Below are 20002 nucleotides of genomic sequence, written 5' to 3' on the forward strand. Positions count from 1 at the left end.
ATCATAAAATGGGTTTGGAGGAAGAACATAGATGGTAATCTGGATATATGAGTTAGGCTTTATAACTACTATTGGTAGTATTGGTGGTAGTAATAGTAATGCACTAAATACACTAACTACTGCTGCTGATACTGGCACTGCTACTACAAATTGTAATATTATTACAAATTCTGATACTACTTCTATGACTCTAACAGCTATTTTATACTACTACTGCCTGTACTTTTAGTATTACTACTACTGCTTGTACAACTATACTACAGCTACTATTAATCGTCTGGTATTTGGTTGTCAAGCTGCTAGCTCGCCTTAGCGTTTTGCTAGTGGCTAACTAGTTAGCTCTCATAGACTGGAAGCTCTCAACAAGATTTCATGATGAAAAAAGAGCCAAAAACTATTCTTACCTATGAAAAGTCATTCCAAGTTTCCTTGTCTCAATCGTATGACGTAGTGTGTAATTGTATGCAGCACAGTGAGCCGGCATACTTGTTTCCGTTTTCACACCGTCTACATCAACGGAATGTACTGAAACTTTGTCCCCACTAGCTTAGCCTCGCTGTAGCACGCAGCTCAAAGGGGCGTGTCCTATCTACTCATTCATATCTATGAGAACAACGATGGCTGCACATAAGGACGCCTGTCAATGACGTTGATTAGCTGCGTAAATACCATTATATACAGTCTATGGTAAATACGTATGTGAATCGCATCATTGGCTGCAGCAGCCAGTCACCGGTCACTCACTGACTCGCACTGAAAAATAGCACAATGAATTGTTACGTGTTTATTTTATTTTGAATTTAGGTTGGATTTTTTTTTGCGTGTGCGCAGCGCAGATTTTCTGTGCACGGAGAGCGTGTTAGCATTGCGCAATTGTTAACGTTTTTGTCACATTTTGGACGACATACTAAAGTATGACGTTTTTGTTAAATTTTGGACGACATACTAAACTATGACATTTTTGTCACATTTTGGACAACATACTAACCTATGACGTTTTTGTCACATTTTGGACGACATACTAAACTATGACATTTTTGTCACATTTTGGACAACATACTAACCTATGACGTTTTTGTGAAATTTTTGACGACATACTAGACTATGAAGTCTTGTTGAAATTTTGCACGACATGGTAAACTGACGTCTTGGTGACATTTTGGACGTCTTACTAAACTATGGCGTTTTGTCTGTCATTTCAACATACTGCAATATAATCTTCATAATGGTCTTCATAACCAAGAACAATCCCACAGCACTGTTAGAATAATATCTCCTTTTTCTTGTCGTTGTGGTGCAGACATGTGAAGTTAGTATGATGGTGACCATCCAGGGATCCGCTGCAGGGAATTGTCTCTTCCTTCCTTACAATAACTTGAGGTAGGTACACACACGTAAGTTATGAAATCATATTTTATTGTATTTAACAATCTGTTTGTCTTTCCCAGGTGCCGCATTGTCACCAGTAATCAGCTTAAAAGACCTTTGGTACAAACTTGTTTTCTGACAAATTAAACTGTAATATCTGGTGGTTTGGAAGCAGCTGTAACAGTGTTTGTTGTTGCTGTGCAGGTGGCACCTCTGGAAGAGCTGCTGAACAACAGAGCGTCCGACTTCCTGGAAGGTAACCAGCAGCATGATGAGCTTCCTTCTAACAGTCTGATCAAACATCTTTAACTGGTTTCTTTTGTTATGTTGGTTCAGTGACGGAGTTGAGCTTCCTCTACCTCATGGACTGATCTTCACTGATCCCTTGCTCCAGTATCAGGACGTGAGTCTCCACATCCCATCATCTAGCGCCCCCCAGTAGCCCTGTGTAGTTGTGGTCACTGACATGCTTGTTATCACGTTTTGAGTAATTTTGAGTGTAATCAAGTCATTAATGAGAATATTTTGCTATTTTGGGCCACTTTGAGTGCTCCATTACCACAGCTCCATCACAGTGTAGAACTGTCCCTTTGGTGTATGAAGAAATAGTTCTTTAGTCCTTAATGCAGATTGAAGCTCCTCAGCATACTGGGCCTGTACTGGTACCAGGAGTCCGTCCCAGTAACTGCAATGGGTCATAAACTGGTATTTGCTGTGTGCAGGGCTTCGTGGTGGTTGGAGGGAACCTGAACCTGACTCCCGCTGGGAGGCAGAGGGTGTTGAATGGAGATAATGCCGGCAGATAAGCGTTCTTCACGTCTGGAACCAGAGTTTAAACAGAAACAAAGCTTCAGAACAGTTTCATGTTTGTCTGCAATAAAAGCCTCAGCATCAGATTCTGGTCGTTTTACTCACTGATTCTATGATTCTGTAAAATCCAACTGGTCATCGTCAGGAACATCTTCATCTGCAGGAACCTCCACACTGGAGAACTCATTCACCTGGAGAACACACAGCTATGTCAGCTTTACTTCATCAGCTACGCCTTTATCAACTACACCATCATATTACAGTTTTTCTCAGTCGCTTTGGTACATTTCTCGAATCATCCTTGACATTTGCAAAACAGTAAGTGCATTTCTCAAAATAATTTGTACAAATAGCAAAACACCATGGATTACCTGCAAAAGCCAGTCTCTTGCTCAAAATCCTTAGTTCATCTCTCAAAAGTAAATATCTGTGTCAATGAACATGTCAGTGGCATCAGAATAAGTCCTTGTGTCATTGTGTGTAGATAAGAGTCAAATTGTTTAGTCATGTTGTCGTTATAACAGTGTTCTCTGGAGGGATGTTCTGATGTAAACTATGGCTAAAATTTTGATGACAATTATTGTTTGATTTATGTCAATGTAGACTGACATTGGACAGATTTCACAGATTGGATATCTGATAGTTGGACAAAAATAATAAAATTAAATTCTGACATGTCATAGCCTAACAATTACTGAGAAAAAAAACACTAATCATTAAATAACAGGTCTTAGTTTGTCACACAATATCAGAATCGGAATATCTGTTATTATCAGACCAAAATGCTGTTTATGCACATTTCCCTTCATAGAGAAAGTCAAGATTCACCTGGGAGCAATTTACCAATTCAGGGCAGATTTAGAAAAAAGTCTAATGGCAATGCATAGAAATATCCTTGACATATTATGACAACTTGTTCAACCATTTTGCATGTAAAGACTTATGCGATGAACTAATGCCTAAATGTTGTGGAGGGTGAGACTATTCAACAGAGACCCATTACAATATATTTTGATCAACATGACATAAGCAGCTGATAATGTAGGAAACAGCAGAGAATTGTACACAATCATTTGCATGGATGTACCAAAGCATTTGCAACTTGTTCAAAGAAATGAGAAACTGCTTTTTTGATGTGCACAAGTGACACAATGATGTAAAGATTGAACAAGTAGTTTTGAGAATTTTAATTCTGATCTGAGAAATGTACCAAAGCGACTGAGAGAAACTGTAATGGTGTGTATTCACCTAAATTTAAATATTAATGATTAAATCTGTAAAGATGTTCCATAAACACACCTTTAGCTGACTATAATGAATCCTGAGGCTCAGAGTGTCTGTATGTAGATTCACCATGTAATGAGACGGTGAGCTGAGGAGAGAGATTACCTGCAGGATTCCTTCAGTGTCATCAGGTAAGAGCTGATCCGAGGTCTGCTTCACCTCCACCATCACCTCCCTGTTACCTGCAGAGAGAAGTCAGTATCATCAGACAGGTGTGTCATCAGACAGATGTATCATCAGAGAGGTGCATCATCAGACAGGTGTACCGAGGAGGATGAGCAGCACTGGGGTGAAGGCCTGAACCAGAGCTTTCTCTCTGACCAACCTGTGCAGCCTACAGCGCCTCTGCAGGACAACATCTGCACCTGCAGACACAGAGATGAAGTTCACATTTCTGTTAGAAATCACAAGAACATCCAGAGGAACCAGTTAAAGATCCCTCTGACCTCCGCAGAATCATCTCATTCTTTATCTCCAGTATCCTCATCAATGATCAAAGTTTTCCCTTCATACTATGAATATTTCCAGAGTTTCAGGCCCTTGAAGTTTATAGAAGTGGGTCCAGATTTATCACTTAAAAAAACTGAAGGTCAAACTTTGGATGGCTTCATTAAATAAAGTTACTTACTGATACAGGAATTACACAAACAAACCCAGCAGAGACCCGCTGACAGTGAGCCAAGATCGGTAATAAAGTGAGAACATCATAGACAGAACAACCAGTTCAACTACAATAACTGATGATAATAAATTAACAGCCTGTACAGAGGCTGATGCTCTTTTCACCCATTAACACATTTATCTTGAAAATAAGCTACAAAATGACACCATTTATGAACTAGGAACTGTTAAAGCGCATAATAATGCCTGATTTCCAACTTTCTGACAGTCCTTGAACACATAATGTGTAACATACAGTTCTTTCAGAAACATTTACTAAATCTGAGCCTAAAATTGTGATAAAATTCATTTTATTCTACATCTCTCATGTAAATTCTCTAAAAATAAAATGTTTGCAGCAGATTCTGTAAAACCTGAACCTTCTTCCTAGTTCTGATTCTCCAGGACTGACTCAGCTGTGAAACACTCAGAGTTTTCAGGTGAACAGCAGGCAGAGTTTCCACAGAGAGGAAATCAAAGCTACTGGATCAGTAAAATAAATGCAGCATGGCTCACAAACAGTGAACAGAGGAACACATTGTTGGACTATTTTCTTGCCTGATAGTCAGCCACATTGCCAATTAATAATCAGTTAATCATTTCTCCATCTGCTGATGTAGATAACTATTATAATGAAACATTAGTTGGAGGTCATTAACCTCCACATTAGTCTTTGTCACGGTGCCCGAGGCAAGCTAGACTTCCTCAATGCTTTTTGCTTGCAAACATGAGCTGTAGTCTGAGTGATGCCTCATCTGGTCTCTACAGTATTAAATAGTAAAAGGCTCCACCTGGTGGAACAACCTGGTACTACAGCTGATCTATGATACATTCACTGACATGACCTTCATCCGCTGCATCATTTATTCATGTTTTTTAATTTGCTGAATAATTAACAGGAATTAATCAATTAATCATTAACATCTCTGCCCAGAGAACAGAAAACATCACTCCACAAGCGCAAAGACAGATTCAGCTGAAATAACAATCAGATTCCAAATATGGCAACAAAAGACATCCTGACTGATCACATATAGTGTTACCTGTGCAGGTGAAGGTGTCTTCCAGCACTGCAGCTCCCCTGCTGCTCCTCAGGTGTCGGGGGAAGCAGAGTTGTAGCAGACAGCCCATCCTCAGGCTCCTGACTCTGCCCCCTTCACCTTCACCTTCTTCTTCTTCATCTGTGAGCTCCTTCAACTGAGGACACACACACACACACACACACACACAATGAGGTCACCCGAACACACCTCAGCCAGCCAACCAACCAATCTCAGGTGTGTTTCTCACCGTGATGATCTCAGAGGTCCAGCCGTTGAATCCCAGGCAGTGATTGGCCAGTTCCAGGCAGTGGGCATGGCTTAGAGGTCTGCTGATGCCAGACATGAAGGCAGGAGTTTGTTTGGAGCTGAGCCTCACCTACACAGACACACAACACACACACACACACACACACACACACACACACACACACACACACACACACAGTGTACAGCTGCTCTCCTTACAGTTAACAGGGTTAACACACCACTGCAGCGTTCAGTGTGTAAAAGCAGCAGCTCCGTTTGGATCCTGCAGATATTAAAGTACCTCAGAGACATCAGTTCAGACCAACTTCAGCTCCTCTTAACATGCAGTAATAATACTCTGATTACTTCAGTGTAGGTGAGGATCAATAATATTCAGTTTTCATCACAGTAATGATTTATAATTGTCAACATTTAATTTTACTGCCTGACAGATTAGAAACTGTAGAGCAAAGTGAGTGAAAAAGGTGTTTTGTGTGCATGATGTTTTTGATGACTACTGGAGATGAAATGCGGAAAAATCCTTAAATGACTACACACAGCTCAAAGTTCTGCTGCTTGTTTCAGTTGATGTGATTTAATATGTGTTCGCCTCTTCTTTCCTCTTTAACCTCACCCCGACTGGTTGAAGCAGATGTCTGCCTCCCTGAAGCCACGTGTCCACTAGATGTGATTTTCCCGCACGGCAACGCACCGCATCTGAAAATTGCACGGATGGCAGGCGGTCACTAGCGGACCATAACATGGTCACGTGCCGGACTGTCCAGCTGAAAGCTCGGTCACGTGACCACATAGTGGCCCACTGTTGCTCGAGCGCTGTCATGTGACCATGGTGTGGTCCGCTAGTGACCGCCCACCATTCATGCAATTTTCAGATGTGGTGCGTTGCCGTGCGGGAAAATCGCATCTAGTGGATACGCACCTTGAGCGTGGTCTTCCACAATTGCTTTTCAAAGAAAACTTTGGTTTTGTTGTTTCTCTGTATAATTTTGTAATGTGAAATAAGATTATATATGTGATAATTTGGTGCTTAATTAATAAGACTGAACTGAAGAAGTCCATGCTGACCTTCAGCTGAGAACTCTGGAACAGCGTTTTTCCGTCAGTGAGCCGTTGAGCCTCAGCAGCCTGAACTGCAGAGTAGAACTTGATGAGAGCGTAGAACCCTGGAGGGTGGAGCGGAGCGTTGGGATTCACCTTCACCAGGTACAGAGGACCAAAGGCCGAGAACACCGACAGCAGCTGGGCCTGCCAGCAACAACAACGACAACAACTTGTAAACAATGACAACAACATGCAAACATAATCTTCAACAATAACAAAAATGGGGTAAACATCAACATCAACATGCAAACACAATCATCAACAGCAATAACAATGGCAACAACATGCAGAAAACAACGGCAACAACATGTAAACATCATCAACAACTTACAACCATGTAAATATCATCATGCAAACAAGAGCATGTAAACCTCCCCAACATGTAAACATCATCGGCAACAATAATATTTAAACAAAGAGCAAAAACATGAACAAGAACAAAATCGACAACATTTAAACATGAACAACAAGTAAACATTGGTATCAACAACACATAAACATCAAAGAAAACATGTAAACAACATACAAACATCAACAATAACATTTAACCATCTCTATCAACATGTAAACACGATCAACAATAAAATGTAAATGTAAACAAGAACATGTAAACATCAACTGGCAATAATATGTAAACAACAACATCAACAACATATAATCATGTAAATATCATCATGCAAACAACAGCATGCAAACCTCATGAACATGTGAACATCATCGACAACAATAGTGTTTAAACAAAGAACCACAACATGAACAAGAACAACATCGACAACATTTAAACATAAATACCAACAAGTAAGCATTGGTATCAACAACAAGTAAACATCAAAGACAACATGTAAACAACATAGAAACATCAAGAATAACATGTAACCATCTCTATCAACACGTAAACACAATCAACAATAATATCTAAATGTCAACAACAACAACATGTAAACATTGGTATCAACAACACATAAACATCAAAGACAACGTGAAACAACAACATGTAAATATCAACAATAACATGCAAGCATCTATATCAACATGTAAACACAATCAATAATATGTAAATGTCAACAACATAAAAACATCTACAACAGCAACAACATGTAAACCACAACATGTAAACATCATCAACAACATACAACCATGTAAATATCAACCTGCACACAAGCGCATATAAACCTCATCAACATGTAACCATAATCGACAACAATAATGTTTAAACAAAGAACCACAACATGAACAAGAACAACATCGACAACAACATTCAAACATAAAAAAACAATATGTAAACATCAACAAAAACAACTGGTATTCAGTGTTATACAAGGTATACAATGTGGGTCATTACATATCATTTCATCAAGTGGTCCCCACCTGACCCTCTCAGATTTTTCTAAATTTTTACATACTTATAGAACATTATATATGATGGAAAAATCCAAAATTGCGAGGCTTAATTGTAAAGAGTTCCAAAATTATGACCATTTCAGACCATTTGAAGTAACTTTGGAACTCTTTACAATTAAGCCTTGCAATTTTGGATTTTTCCATCATATATAATGTTCTATAAGTATGTAAAAATTTAGAAAAATCTGAGGGAGTCAGGTGGGAAATTTTCTTAAAATCTGTTGATTTCATATGGAATGACCCATGTATTTTTATGGAACCAATCAACTGTAAGTTTTTAATGTTTTTTTAAGGATTTGTTTAGTATTTTTGATGTGACTGTACAAAGAGAAACTGCACTTGAAGACCTAAGAGTGATTCTTAATGCAATATTTCACAAATGCATGGGGTGTGCAAAAGCTTTTTTCCACCACTGTACTTTTGCAAGGCACTGTAAACATCAATATCAACCACAACATATAAACAGCAACAACAGCATGTAGACATCAACAACAATAACAAGTAAACAACAGCTGTAAACACTGCTGTAATCATCTCAATCGATTATTCGGTTTGAGTAACTTTGAATGAATCTGAATATATCTGTGATTTCAGCTTCTTCTCCGTGAATATTTTCTGGTTTCTTCCCTCTATGACAGTAAACTGAAGATCTTTGGACTAAACAACACATTTGAGGAAACTCTGATCCACATTTTAAACATGGTTTAACACTGTCGTAAACAACAGCTGACAGATTCCTTCATAAAATAAAATAAAAACATGAGGTGCAGCAGGATAAACACATAGACAGACTCACATGGATCTGGGCCTCAGTGAGACTCGGTTCGATGTTCCACACAAACAGCGTCTTGTTGTTCTCCACAGGAACCACGAACTCCAGAACCTCCATCAGAAGCAGCAGGAATCAGACGGATTGCATTGAGAAAACCTCGAATTCTAACTTTGTTTGGTGTCAGCTGAGACTAACTCGAAGCAAAACCGAACCCGTTTCAGAAGAACCACTCAGGAGTTCGGCTTCACTAGCGACCCGAGCTGATTATTTCACATTCTGGAGCTGATTTACCGTACCGGAACTGCAAGAAGAGAGAATGGCGTCTACTAAAGCGAACTTCTGTGTGCTTTCTTACAGAAACTTGAGCTGCTGCTGTGCAACTACAAAACGAACTACAGCTACTGGAACCTTAACGGAAACTAAACCTGCCTCTCCACTGGTTTTCCGCTTCATCTGTTCGGTACGAGCCGGCAGTTTGTCCGGTAAGCCCGTTAAACTCAACTTTACTCACCAACCAAACAAACGACATCTGCCGCGCTTCCGCTAAGAGGGGCGGAGCCTACATTGTCATCCAATCAGAGTGCGAGTCAGGCGGGCTGCAGCCAATGAGGCTTGGAATGACGACACCTTCAATGGGCCAATCAGCGCGTCCACTCAGATACACGTTCAGTTTGTAGGATTTTATTTATTTATTTATTTATTTATTTATTTATGAATTAAACATAAATCAACGAATGATAATTAATAATCAAATAACAATAACAGATTATAAACCTTTAAACGGCTTCACAGATTTTTATTTAAGGTTGAAAATGGACAAACGGAATGGAAAATCAAGTTTATAAAGCATTTAATCTGACAGAAAACTGAAACTGTCAATAGCTTCGATTACTATGATTATCACTATTAATAAAATTATCACATATTTTCAATTAAATAATTTGAATTAAATATTTACTATTAATATCTATCTATCTATCTATCTATCTATCTATCTATCTATCTATCTATCTATCTATCTATCTATCTATCTATCTATCTATCTATCTATCTATCTATCGATCGATCGATCGATCGATCTATCATTATTATTATTATTATTATTATTATTATTATTATTATTATTATTATTATTATTATTATTATTATTATTATTATTATTATTATTATGCAGCAGGACTTTCTTTGTGTGCAATCAGAAGTGTGTTGTGTGCATATTAGATAATACTGTTTCATCTGGGTTATTTTTATTCCTCATGTTCATTAACTGAATAAATAGCGAAACACTGATTATATTTTTGATTTTCGATCAGCAGTACCATCGGTTACATCCCGCAGCCTTACATCATTGCTGAGAGTTTCCTTGAGGATCAGAAAGTGAAAATGGGGCTGACGTCACTATAAGCCATGAGCCAAAAATGTGCCTTCAAAATAAAAGCGCGCCATGTGTAACATAAGGCGGAATCTTATGCTGATTGTGTGAAGGTGTTGATTTATTCTGACAAAACCTTATGAACACAAACACAACAATCATCACATACAATACACACTCATTTTCACACACAAACACTGATTGACGAGCACAAAAGAAGAAACAAAACAGTTGCAGCAGCTGTATTTTGAAGCTCAGATTTCACTTTCTGTTGCTCGTGAAAAATGAAACTGCTGCTATTATGCTGTTCAAACTATGATACATCCTATAATATTCATATTCACAGTTAGTTATAGAAACATGTACTATAAACTAGATTTAGTATTTAGACTGTGACACCTGGACTGATGTAAAACTGATCTGGCATCAGTTTTTACCAGAACTCAAATGTGTTTTTCATCCTAAACTGTCATGTGTCAGAAATGATTCAAAAAGTCAATTAAAAAGTGTTAAATCTGGACCCCCCACTACATACCTCAGTGGCCTGAAGCTCTGGAAATATTCATAGTATGAAGGTAACACTTTGATCATTAAATAAAGTTGCTATTGATACAGAACCAGCTGGTTGAGGAGGTTCTAGAGGGAACTTTCCAGATTTGAAAAGATCTGGTTTTGCGACCCTGCAAAATACCTGAGTACTGTGGTACTTTTCTTGCCATATACCTGAGTACTGTGGTACTTTTCCTGCAATATAACTGAGCAAAAGGAAAGGGAGAATAGAAACACTGTGGGACTTTCACTCTTTCACTCTGCCCTGTTTAAAAGTCTGAATCCGACCAGCAGCATGTCGGAAGCACAGCAGCGTCGTCACTGTGAACACCTTCAACACCTTCATCATCTTCATCATCATCTTCATCATGTTCTGCCAGCTCGTCGTTTTCTGCAGCGTCCTGACCTCTGTTCTCTGCTGTGATTGGCTCACACACTACAACCTGAGGAACCAATCACTCAGGCTCGTCGAGCTCATGGTGAGTTAAGTTCTGACACCAGATTCCAGGGTCCTTGAACGTATGAAAAAAATCACTGAGAGGCTTCAGGTGACTCTTCAAGACATTCCATGTATTTACTTATCAGATATGTATGAAATACAACCTGTACATGTAAATGTGGGTCCGTCTGAGTCAGCAGCAGTGTTGCTCCACAAAGTCAGATTTATTTCAGGGTTTACTTATTAATGAATTATTTGTTTGTTTGTTTTTACAACCAAAACCTAATTTCTGCTGAAAATAAATACATTTAAAAACTTAATTAGTTAATTTTGGGAATGCCATATGTTTTCAAACCTGAAAGTTTGGTATTTTCACCCCTTAAAAAAATCAATGAAGACATTTTAATGGAAAAGTGGAACATTTTCAATCCATGCTAGTATGGTTTCCCCAGAAAGTCTTTGGTTGACATTACACCACCTTTAACATCTGTGGAAATTAGACCAGTGATACCAATATGTAGACCAGTGGGACCAGCAAGTAGACCAGTGTGACCAGCATGTCAACCAATGGGACCAGAGTGTCAACCAATGGGATCAGCATGTAGACCAGTGGGATCAGCATGTTGACCAGTGGGACCAGCATGTAGACCAGTAAAACCAGTATGTAGACCAATGGGACAACATGCAGACAAATGGGACAACATGCAGACAAATGGAATCAACATGCAGACCAGTAAAACCAGTTTGTAGCTTGTTGTAAAGTGAAATGTGTTGGTGTTTCAGGGTGGTCAGCTGGATGAACAAGACAGTCCGCGTTTCTTATCGTACAACATCTACAGGTGCATCGAGACATCAGAGGTATTCACATTTTTACACATTTACATGCAGTCATGTCAGCCAATCGGAGAGCTACAGCTCATACCTGTCTCTGTGTCCAGGTGGAGTCTCAGCTGGTTTTCATCAGAGACAGTCTGAGGTTGATTTCCCGCCTCTATCAACATGACAACGTGTCGTCAGCTGCCTGGAGCGCCGACAAGACCGAAACCTTCCGGATAAACATCCACCGACAGACCGAGGAGCTCAGCCACTGTGTGAGTACATTAAAGTACTTTTACACCAAACGTCTGCCGTCACTTCAGCCGATATTGAAGTATTTTTGCTGTAAATGTCTCACCTCAGCCAGTAATTGAAGTATTTTTGCTTGCCCCTTAACATCCAGTTGTGTTTTTTTTATAGATTCCCCATTAAAACACAGAAATGGCCGTTTCTTTATTTGGATAGATGTTTTAATTACAGGACTCAGTCTGATTTGCAGGAACTTTTTCTGTTATTCTACAGACATATTTAGTGAAAACTTCTCAGACGTCTGCTGTTGCTTCAGCTGCTTTCTCAGCTTCCACTTCTCAAACTGCTTCATCTGCTGTTTCATGTTCAGCTTCAGGTAATAAAAAAGGAAAGACAGTCTGACGAGTTTTTGTCTTTAGGTGTCGAAGCAGCAGCTGGCGAACAGCAAAGCCAGGAGGTGCTACCGGAGGCTGGAGAGAACTCTGTATCGTGCTGTGAGTACTAAAAGTACTGCTGTAGTACTGTTGTAGTACTGTTGTAGTACTGACTGTGGTTACTGGCTGTAGTACTGCCTGTGGGAGTGACTGTAGTACTCACTGTAATTGAGACTGTAGTACTGACTGTTTCGACTGACTGTAGTACTGACTGTCATACTGATTGCAGTACAGACTGTAGTACTGACTGTAGTATTGACTTTCATACTGATTGTAGTACAGACCGAAGTATTGACTGTAGTATTGACTTTCATACTGATTGTAGTACAGACTGTAGTACTGAGTGTAGTACTGACTTTCATACTGATTGTAGTACAGACTGTAGTACTGACTGTAGTATTGACTGTCATACTGATTGTAGTACAGACTGTAGTACTGACTGTAGTATTGACTTTCATACTGATTGTAGTACAGGCTGCAGTACTGACTGTAGTACTGACTTTCATACTGATTGTAGTACAGACTGTAGTACTGACTTTCATACTGATTGTAGTACAGACTGCAGTACTGACTGTAGTACTGACTTTCATACTGATTGTAGTACAGACTGTAGTACTGACTTTCATACTGATTGTAGTACAGACTGCAGTACTGACTGTACTACTGACTGTAGTATTGACTGTCATACTGATTGTAGTACAGACTGTAGTACTGACTGTAGTACTGACTTTCATACTGGTTGTAGTACAGACTGTAGTACTGACTGTAGTACTGACTTTCATACTGATTGTAGTACAGACTGTAGTACTGACTGTAGTATTGACTGTCATACTGATTGTAGTACAGACTGTAGTACTGACTGTACTACTGACTGTAGTATTGACTGTCATACTGATTGTAGTACAGACTGTAGTACTGACTGTAGTATTGACTTTCATACTGATTGTAGTACAGACTGCAGTACTGACTGTAGTACTGACTTTCATACTGATTGTAGTACAGACTGTAGTACTGGCTGTACTACTGACTGTAGTATTGACTGTCATACTGATTGTAGTACAGACTGTAGTACTGACTGTAGTATTGACTGTCATACTGATTGTAGTACAGACTGTAGTACTGACTGTAGTACTGACTTTCATACTGGTTGTAGTACAGACTGTAGTACTGACTGTAGTACTGACTTTCATACTGATTGTAGTACAGACTGTAGTACTGACTGTAGTACTGACTTTCATACTGATTGTAGTACAGACTGCAGTACTGACTGTACTACTGACTGTAGTATTGACTGTCATACTGATTGTAGTACAGACTGTAGTACTGACTGTAGTACTGACTTTCATACTGGTTGTAGTACAGACTGTAGTACTGACTGTAGTACTGACTTTCATACTGATTGTAGTACAGACTGCAGTACTGACTGTACTACTGACTGTAGTATTGACTGTCATACTGATTGTAGTACAGACTGTAGTACTGACTGTAGTACTGACTTTCATACTGGTTGTAGTACAGACTGTAGTACTGACTGTAGTACTGTGTCCACAGGTTGGCACTGCATCCTGGGAGGTGCTCAGGGCTGAAACCAAAGTTCACCTGGAGCAGGTGGAGCTGCTGGCAGCCTCCATCAACCATGCAGCCTCCACCACCAAGGGGCGCTCTACAGCCTCCACCGGCAGGGGGCGCTCTGCCGCAGCTCAACAGCAGCACTAAAACAACATGTTTCTATTTATTCATTTCCTTGTTTATTTATTTATTTATGTATTTATTTATTTAAACTCGGTGCTTGATATTTTTAATTGTAAGCTTGTAGCTGGAAATACTTTGGGAAAAGTAACTGAGAACTTTCACTGGAGCAGAGTTTTGTTTTACTGCTGGTTTACTTCAGGGTTTCACTGTAAACCTCTTGCAGCTGAAACAGAATTCTCTGTCTGGATTTGACTCATTTTACTGATGTGACTGAAACATTTGACATTTGGGACTAGCATGTAAACCAATGGGACCAACATGTAGACTAAACATTTGAGTCTCAGCGTTTTGTTAATCAGTTTCACATTTGTCAGATTCTACTTGATCGTTTATCCAGTGATTGATCAACAGAAGAACTTTTATCGAAATGATGTTGATGTGTTCTACGCTGATGATCGTTTTTGTTCTAAAGAACTTCTGTTTATTTCTGATGTTTCTTTCTGGAAGTAAATGCTCATATTGGTTGTATTTATTGACTTTATGAACTTTGTATTTATCTTTTTTAAAAAATAAAACTGCAGTAAAAACACTTATGATTGCATGATTATCAGTAGTAGAAGTATCTGTACAATTATTATTATTGAAAGTAGCAGTAGTAGAAGTATCTGTATAATTATATTAAGGAAAGTAGTAGTAGCAAAACTGTCTGTATAATTACTATTATTAAAAGTAGTAATGGTAGAAGAATCTGTATAACTGCTATTAGTAAAAGTAGCAGTAGTAAAAGTATCTGTATAATTACTATTAGTGAAAGTATCAGTAGTAGAAGTATCTGTATAATTACTATTTTTGAAAGAATCAGTAGTAGAAGTATCTGTATAATTACATTAATGAAAGTAGGAGTAGCAAAACTATCTGCATAATTACTATTATTAAAAGTAGTAATGGTAGACGAATCAGTATAATTACTAATAATGAAAGCAGTCGTAGTAGAAGCATCTGTATGTTACTATTAGTGAAAGTAGTAATGGTAGAATAATCTGTATAATTACTATTAGTGAAAATAGTAGAAGTAGAAATATCTGTATAATTCTTGCTAGTAAAAGTAGTAGTAGTAGAAGTATCTGCATAATTACTATTATTAAAAGTAGTAATGGTAGAAGAATCTGTATAATTACAATTATTGAAAGTAGTAGTAGTAGAAGTATCTACTGAAAGTAGTAGTAGAAGAAGAATCTGTATATTTACTACTATTAAAAGTTGCAGGAGAAGAATATGTATAATTACTATGATTGAAAGCAGCAGTAGTAGTAGTAAAAGTATAGAATTATTATTATTAAAAGTAATAATGGTAGAAGAATCTGTATAATTACTCATAGTGAAAGTAGTTGTAATAGAAGAATCTGTATAATTACTACAATTGAAAGTAGCAGTAGTAGAAGTATCTGCATGTTACTATTAGTGAAAGTAGTAATGGTACAAGAATCTGTATAATTACTATTATTGAAAGTAGTAGTAGTAGAAGTATCTATTGAAAGTAGTAGTAGTAAAAGTATCTGTATATTTACTATTATTAAAGGTTGCAGGAGAAGAATCTGTATAATTGCTATTAGTGAAAATAGTAGTAGTAGAAGAATTTCTACAATTACTATTATTGAAAGCAGTAGCAGTAGAAATATCTATTGAAAGTAGTAGCAGTAGAAGTATCTGTATATTTACTATTATTAAAGGTTGCATAAGAAGAATCTGTATAGTTATTAGTGAAAGTAGTAGTAGTAGACTTATCAGTATGATTACTATTATTGAAAGCAGCAGCAGTAGTCGTAGAAATATTTGTATAATTAGTATTAGTGAAAATAGCAGTAGTGGAAGTATCTGTAGATTAATTGTTATTGAGAGTAGTAGAAGTAGGAGCATCTGTATAATTATAGTACTAATAGTAGTATCTGTATAATTGTATTACTACTACTAGTAGTGTTGGTACTGTTGTGAATCTGTGCTGTGATGCTGGATCAGGATCAGGATCAGTATAAGAAACAGGATCAGGATCAGTATAAGGATCAGGATCAGGATCAGAACTATTCTACTGATCTTTGGGGTAAATTGCTTAAATTGCTGCTTTACTTGCAGATCATCAGAAGCTGCAGCGGCTGAACAATCATTTTCCTTTAAAGTGGAAACTCTCAATAACTTTCACGTTTCTCTACAAGCTGCCGCTCAGTCATTCAGGCATGAAATCCTCAAGCTTCCTTCCTGGTTTCTGTTCGAACGCTCTGTCTGGTTCTCCGTAAATGTAAACCGAAGCCTTCGAGGTTAAACCACTTCCTGACTGTGACGACGCAGACGAGGTTTATTTTGACTAAGCAAAACACTAAATGGAACCTGAAGCGCTGAGGCCAAAAGTCTGTGGACGGCCGATCCTCACTTCAGCTGGAAAAACGATAGTTCAATGTTTCCTAGCAGTTTATTTTTAAGATGATTCAGAACATGACGTCAGACAGTCAGAGATCAAAAATGAAGAGTAGAACTGAATCTTTTGCTTTCTACTGATGCGTCGTGTTACATTGTGTGTTGTGTTGTGTAGTGTTGTGTTGTGTAGTGTAGTGTAGTATTGTGCTGTGTTGTGTAGTGTTATGTTGTGTTGCGTAGTGTGTTGTGTTGTGCAATGTTGTGTGTAGTGTTGTGTAGTGTTGCGTGTTGTGCAGTGTAGTGTTGTGTAATGTTGTGTAGCTGTAATGATTACTGAACAGCATGGTCCATCCTGTTTAAGGGGTTTTTGCAGATTAAACCTTCTGTCTGTGCTCCTCAAGGACACAACCATAGTTACCACGTCCTGCTAGTCTTAGGGAGTTATTGTTTTGAGATAAGGATGATATCTCACAACCTCAGCCCACAAAGTTATGCACTAATGAACACCTGCTAGTCCTCAACCAAACCCTCCTTTACCTCAGTCCTTCTTTCATTCTTTAAAGGTTCTGTGCATTTTCGTCTCCTCATCACCTGCCTTCTGCAGACGCAGATGCTCTGTTGAACTTCCTTGAAATAAACCATTAATGGACAAACTCTGCTGTTGAAGACAATCTTTATTACTTCAGAAGTTAGCGCTCTGCTGAGCCAGGGACTAGATAATTTCCAACACATAGTGCAGTGTAATGCTGTGTAGTCTTTTTCAGTTTACTTTTATTTATATAGCGCCAATTACAATTCACACTGTCTCAAGACGCTTTAAAGAACCCATACGCCTGAACGCCACAGCAAGTCCTAAAGCAAGAAAAACCTCCTTTTTAACGGGAAAAAACATTGAGCAGAACCCGGCTCACATTCAGTGTTTTCTATTTTTCCCTACATGTCTTCAACTTTTAAAAGTGTTGTGAAGTGTGTTGAGTTGTGTAGTGTTGTGTGTTTTGCTGTGTTGTGTATTTTTGTGTAGTGTTGTGTAGTGTTGTGTTTTGTGTTTCTGTGTGGTGTAGTGTTGTGTTGTGTGTTTTTGTGTTGTGTCATGTAGTGTAATGTAATGTAGTGCTGTGTTGTGTGTTTTTGTGTAGTGTTGTGTGTTTCTGTGTAGTGCTGTGTTGTGTGTTTTTGTGTAGTGTTGTGTGTTTCTGTGTAGTGTCGTGTAGTGTTGTGCGTTTTTGTGTTGTGTAATGTAGTGTAGTGCTGTGTAGTGTGGTTTTGTGTAGTGTAGCATAGTGATGTTTTTATTGTTTTTATCTCTATGTACAGCAATTTCACTGAAAGCGTTTTATAAATAAATTTTATTATTATTATTATTATTATTATTATTATTATTATTATTATTATTATTATTACTATTACTATTATTATTATTATTATTATTATTATTATTATTATTATTATTATCATTATCATTATCATTATTATTATTATTATTATTATTATTATTATTATTATTATTATTATTATTATTATTATTATTATTATTATTATTGTGTTTTTGTGTTATGTATTGTAGTGTAGTGTTGAGGTGTGTGGTGTGTTGTTGTGAATTGCTGTGTCAGCGCTGGGGGAAGCCGGTACTATGAGGCATGAAAAGGGAAATTTCCAAACTTCATTCATTCATCTTTTTGCTTTGAAGACATCAGAGTTTCATTTTCCAGCTTCTGCAGGATGAAGCTGTATTTAAACCTCAAGATGCCCCAATGTTCATCAGAACCACAACCAGCACACAGAAGGAGCACCAGAACCTCCAGAACCAGCAGAATCTCCAGAACCAACAGAACCTCCATAGCCTCCAGAACCTCCAGAACCAGCAGAACCTCCAAACCCAGCAGAACCTCCACAACCTCCACAACCTCCTTGACTGTGAGTTTTTGCATCTTCTGTCCACTCTGTTTTTGAAGGAGCTTAGAATAAGGAGTTCTGGTGACACTTTAATATCAAATTTAAACTTTCTGCAGAAAAAAGAATTTAAATCTTTCAAATCAAAACTAACTCTGAGATTTTTGAATTTTAAACAGAAAAATAAACTTCATCCCACACTGATTGTTATCATCATTATTATTGATTCTCGATCAGTTTGAGCTTCACAGTTTCAGCTCCTATTCTAAAACCCTCACATTTAGTGATAAACTTTATTGTTCCAAAATCACGTAGAAAACTACATCTCAGACAAATTAGATGTTTTTGAAATTATTTTTAGGCTTTTAAACAGATTTTTAAAAATTTCAGCCCAGAACCAAAAAAGTTAAATTTCACATTTTAGTTCTTTAAAATTCAGATTTCACTTCTGTTTTCATCCAGAATTCATTTAACAGAAAACACCAGGTTTGAAGTTGAGTCTGTCGGGGGCTACAACCAGTTTCCACACCAGCAGAAGCAGAATCACAGAGTTTGGGTGATGTTTAAGTTTCATTTCAGCTTAAAGACTTTAATCGGTGACTCACTGACGCGTCTCATCTCAGCCGTCTACGTCTTGGTCATGAAAACCTGAACTCGGTTTTCGAACTTCAGCTAATGGCGTTCGATGAAACTGAGCGTGCTGACAAATGTTTCCATCTCCGTCACCGTGGAAACCTGATGCATGGAAAGACTGTCGCATTATTACGATGAGCGTCCGAACACGTCACCTCGCCGTAGTACAAATATTCACGCCGACCGAAGAGTCGAGAATCAGTTTGACGTCCCGACGACGACCCGCAGGTCAGAGTTCTCTTTAGTTTCATTAATAACTGGATCAATAATCATTTTTTACCTCTGATGTCACTTTCTATTTCAGGCATCTGTGTTTATTTTACTCCTGAAATGACTCGTTTAATTTCTGTCTTTTGTTCTGTTATATCATCGGGGACCAGATGCTGTTGTTCTGGTGAATTCTAACTAATATGAAGCTCAAAGCGCGTCCACATAGTTTTGAACAGATAGTGTCGAGATGGATAAAGATACACTGTATGTCCAGAAATATGTGGACAACCAGACATTGAAAATAATAGCACTAACATGGATTTGTACCCAAACTTTGTCCACATAGTTTTGGCTGCTCAGGTAATCTTAAGTGAATTCTCATAAAGCAAAAAATGTTCTTCAGCAAAAATATGTGGACAGACATCAACCCAACTCGATATTTGATCAAACAGGTGTAATTTTCACTTGTCCACATACTTCTGGACATTAAACAATACATAAACAGATTAATATACATCTATTGATACATGTTGATTTATTGAAGTTTCAGCTGAATTTTGCAGAAATCAGAATAAATTCCAGTGAATCAGATTGTCTCTGACA

At 38.0% G+C, this 20002-nt stretch overlaps 2 protein-coding genes and 1 long non-coding RNA gene across 3 annotated transcripts; 2 read left to right on the plus strand and 1 right to left on the minus strand.

Moving 5' to 3' along the window:
• Positions 1 to 1251: 1251 nt before the first annotated feature.
• On the plus strand, positions 1252 to 2264 carry LOC129347515 (uncharacterized). The gene is made up of 4 exons (XR_008599647.1): positions 1252 to 1380; positions 1449 to 1488; positions 1573 to 1771; positions 2091 to 2264. It is a non-coding gene; the product is annotated as an uncharacterized LOC129347515 (long non-coding RNA).
• Positions 1396 to 9236, minus strand: rdm1 (RAD52 motif containing 1). Its single transcript, XM_023290061.3, has 8 exons — positions 8731 to 9236; positions 6498 to 6677; positions 5413 to 5541; positions 5166 to 5319; positions 3729 to 3827; positions 3568 to 3644; positions 2284 to 2369; positions 1396 to 2187 (listed from the first exon to the last, which is right to left on the minus strand). The coding sequence occupies exons 1-7, from the start codon at positions 8821 to 8823 to the stop codon at positions 2289 to 2291; spliced, it is 813 nt and encodes a 270-aa protein (XP_023145829.2). The 5' UTR covers positions 8824 to 9236; the 3' UTR covers positions 1396 to 2187; positions 2284 to 2288.
• On the plus strand, positions 9023 to 14623 carry LOC129347591 (uncharacterized). Its single transcript, XM_055005300.1, has 6 exons — positions 9023 to 9188; positions 10922 to 11106; positions 11850 to 11924; positions 12005 to 12157; positions 12551 to 12625; positions 14117 to 14623. Exons 1-6 carry the CDS (start codon positions 9023 to 9025, stop codon positions 14279 to 14281), a joined length of 819 nt encoding a protein of 272 aa, XP_054861275.1. The 3' UTR covers positions 14282 to 14623.
• Positions 14624 to 20002: the final 5379 nt, after the last annotated feature.

The sequence above is a fragment of the Amphiprion ocellaris genome, chromosome 19 (assembly GCF_022539595.1).
Source record: "Amphiprion ocellaris isolate individual 3 ecotype Okinawa chromosome 19, ASM2253959v1, whole genome shotgun sequence".
NCBI lineage: Eukaryota > Metazoa > Chordata > Actinopteri > Pomacentridae > Amphiprion > Amphiprion ocellaris.

Coding starts and splice junctions, on each gene's coding strand:
- rdm1 (XM_023290061.3), bottom strand. CDS start 8,823: ATGGAGGTTCTGGAGTTCGTGGTTCCTGTGGAGAACAACAAGACGCTG. Junction 3,645..3,728: donor AGTGCTGCTCATCCTCCTCG/GTACACCTGTCT, acceptor TTCTCTCTGCAG/GTAACAGGGAGGTGATGGTG. Junction 2,370..3,567: donor ACACTGAAGGAATCCTGCAG/GTAATCTCTCTC, acceptor TGTGTTCTCCAG/GTGAATGAGTTCTCCAGTGT.
- LOC129347591 (XM_055005300.1), top strand. CDS start 9,023: ATGGCGTCTACTAAAGCGAACTTCTGTGTGCTTTCTTACAGAAACTTG. Junction 12,158..12,550: donor CCGAGGAGCTCAGCCACTGT/GTGAGTACATTA, acceptor TTTTGTCTTTAG/GTGTCGAAGCAGCAGCTGGC. Junction 12,626..14,116: donor AGAGAACTCTGTATCGTGCT/GTGAGTACTAAA, acceptor CTGTGTCCACAG/GTTGGCACTGCATCCTGGGA.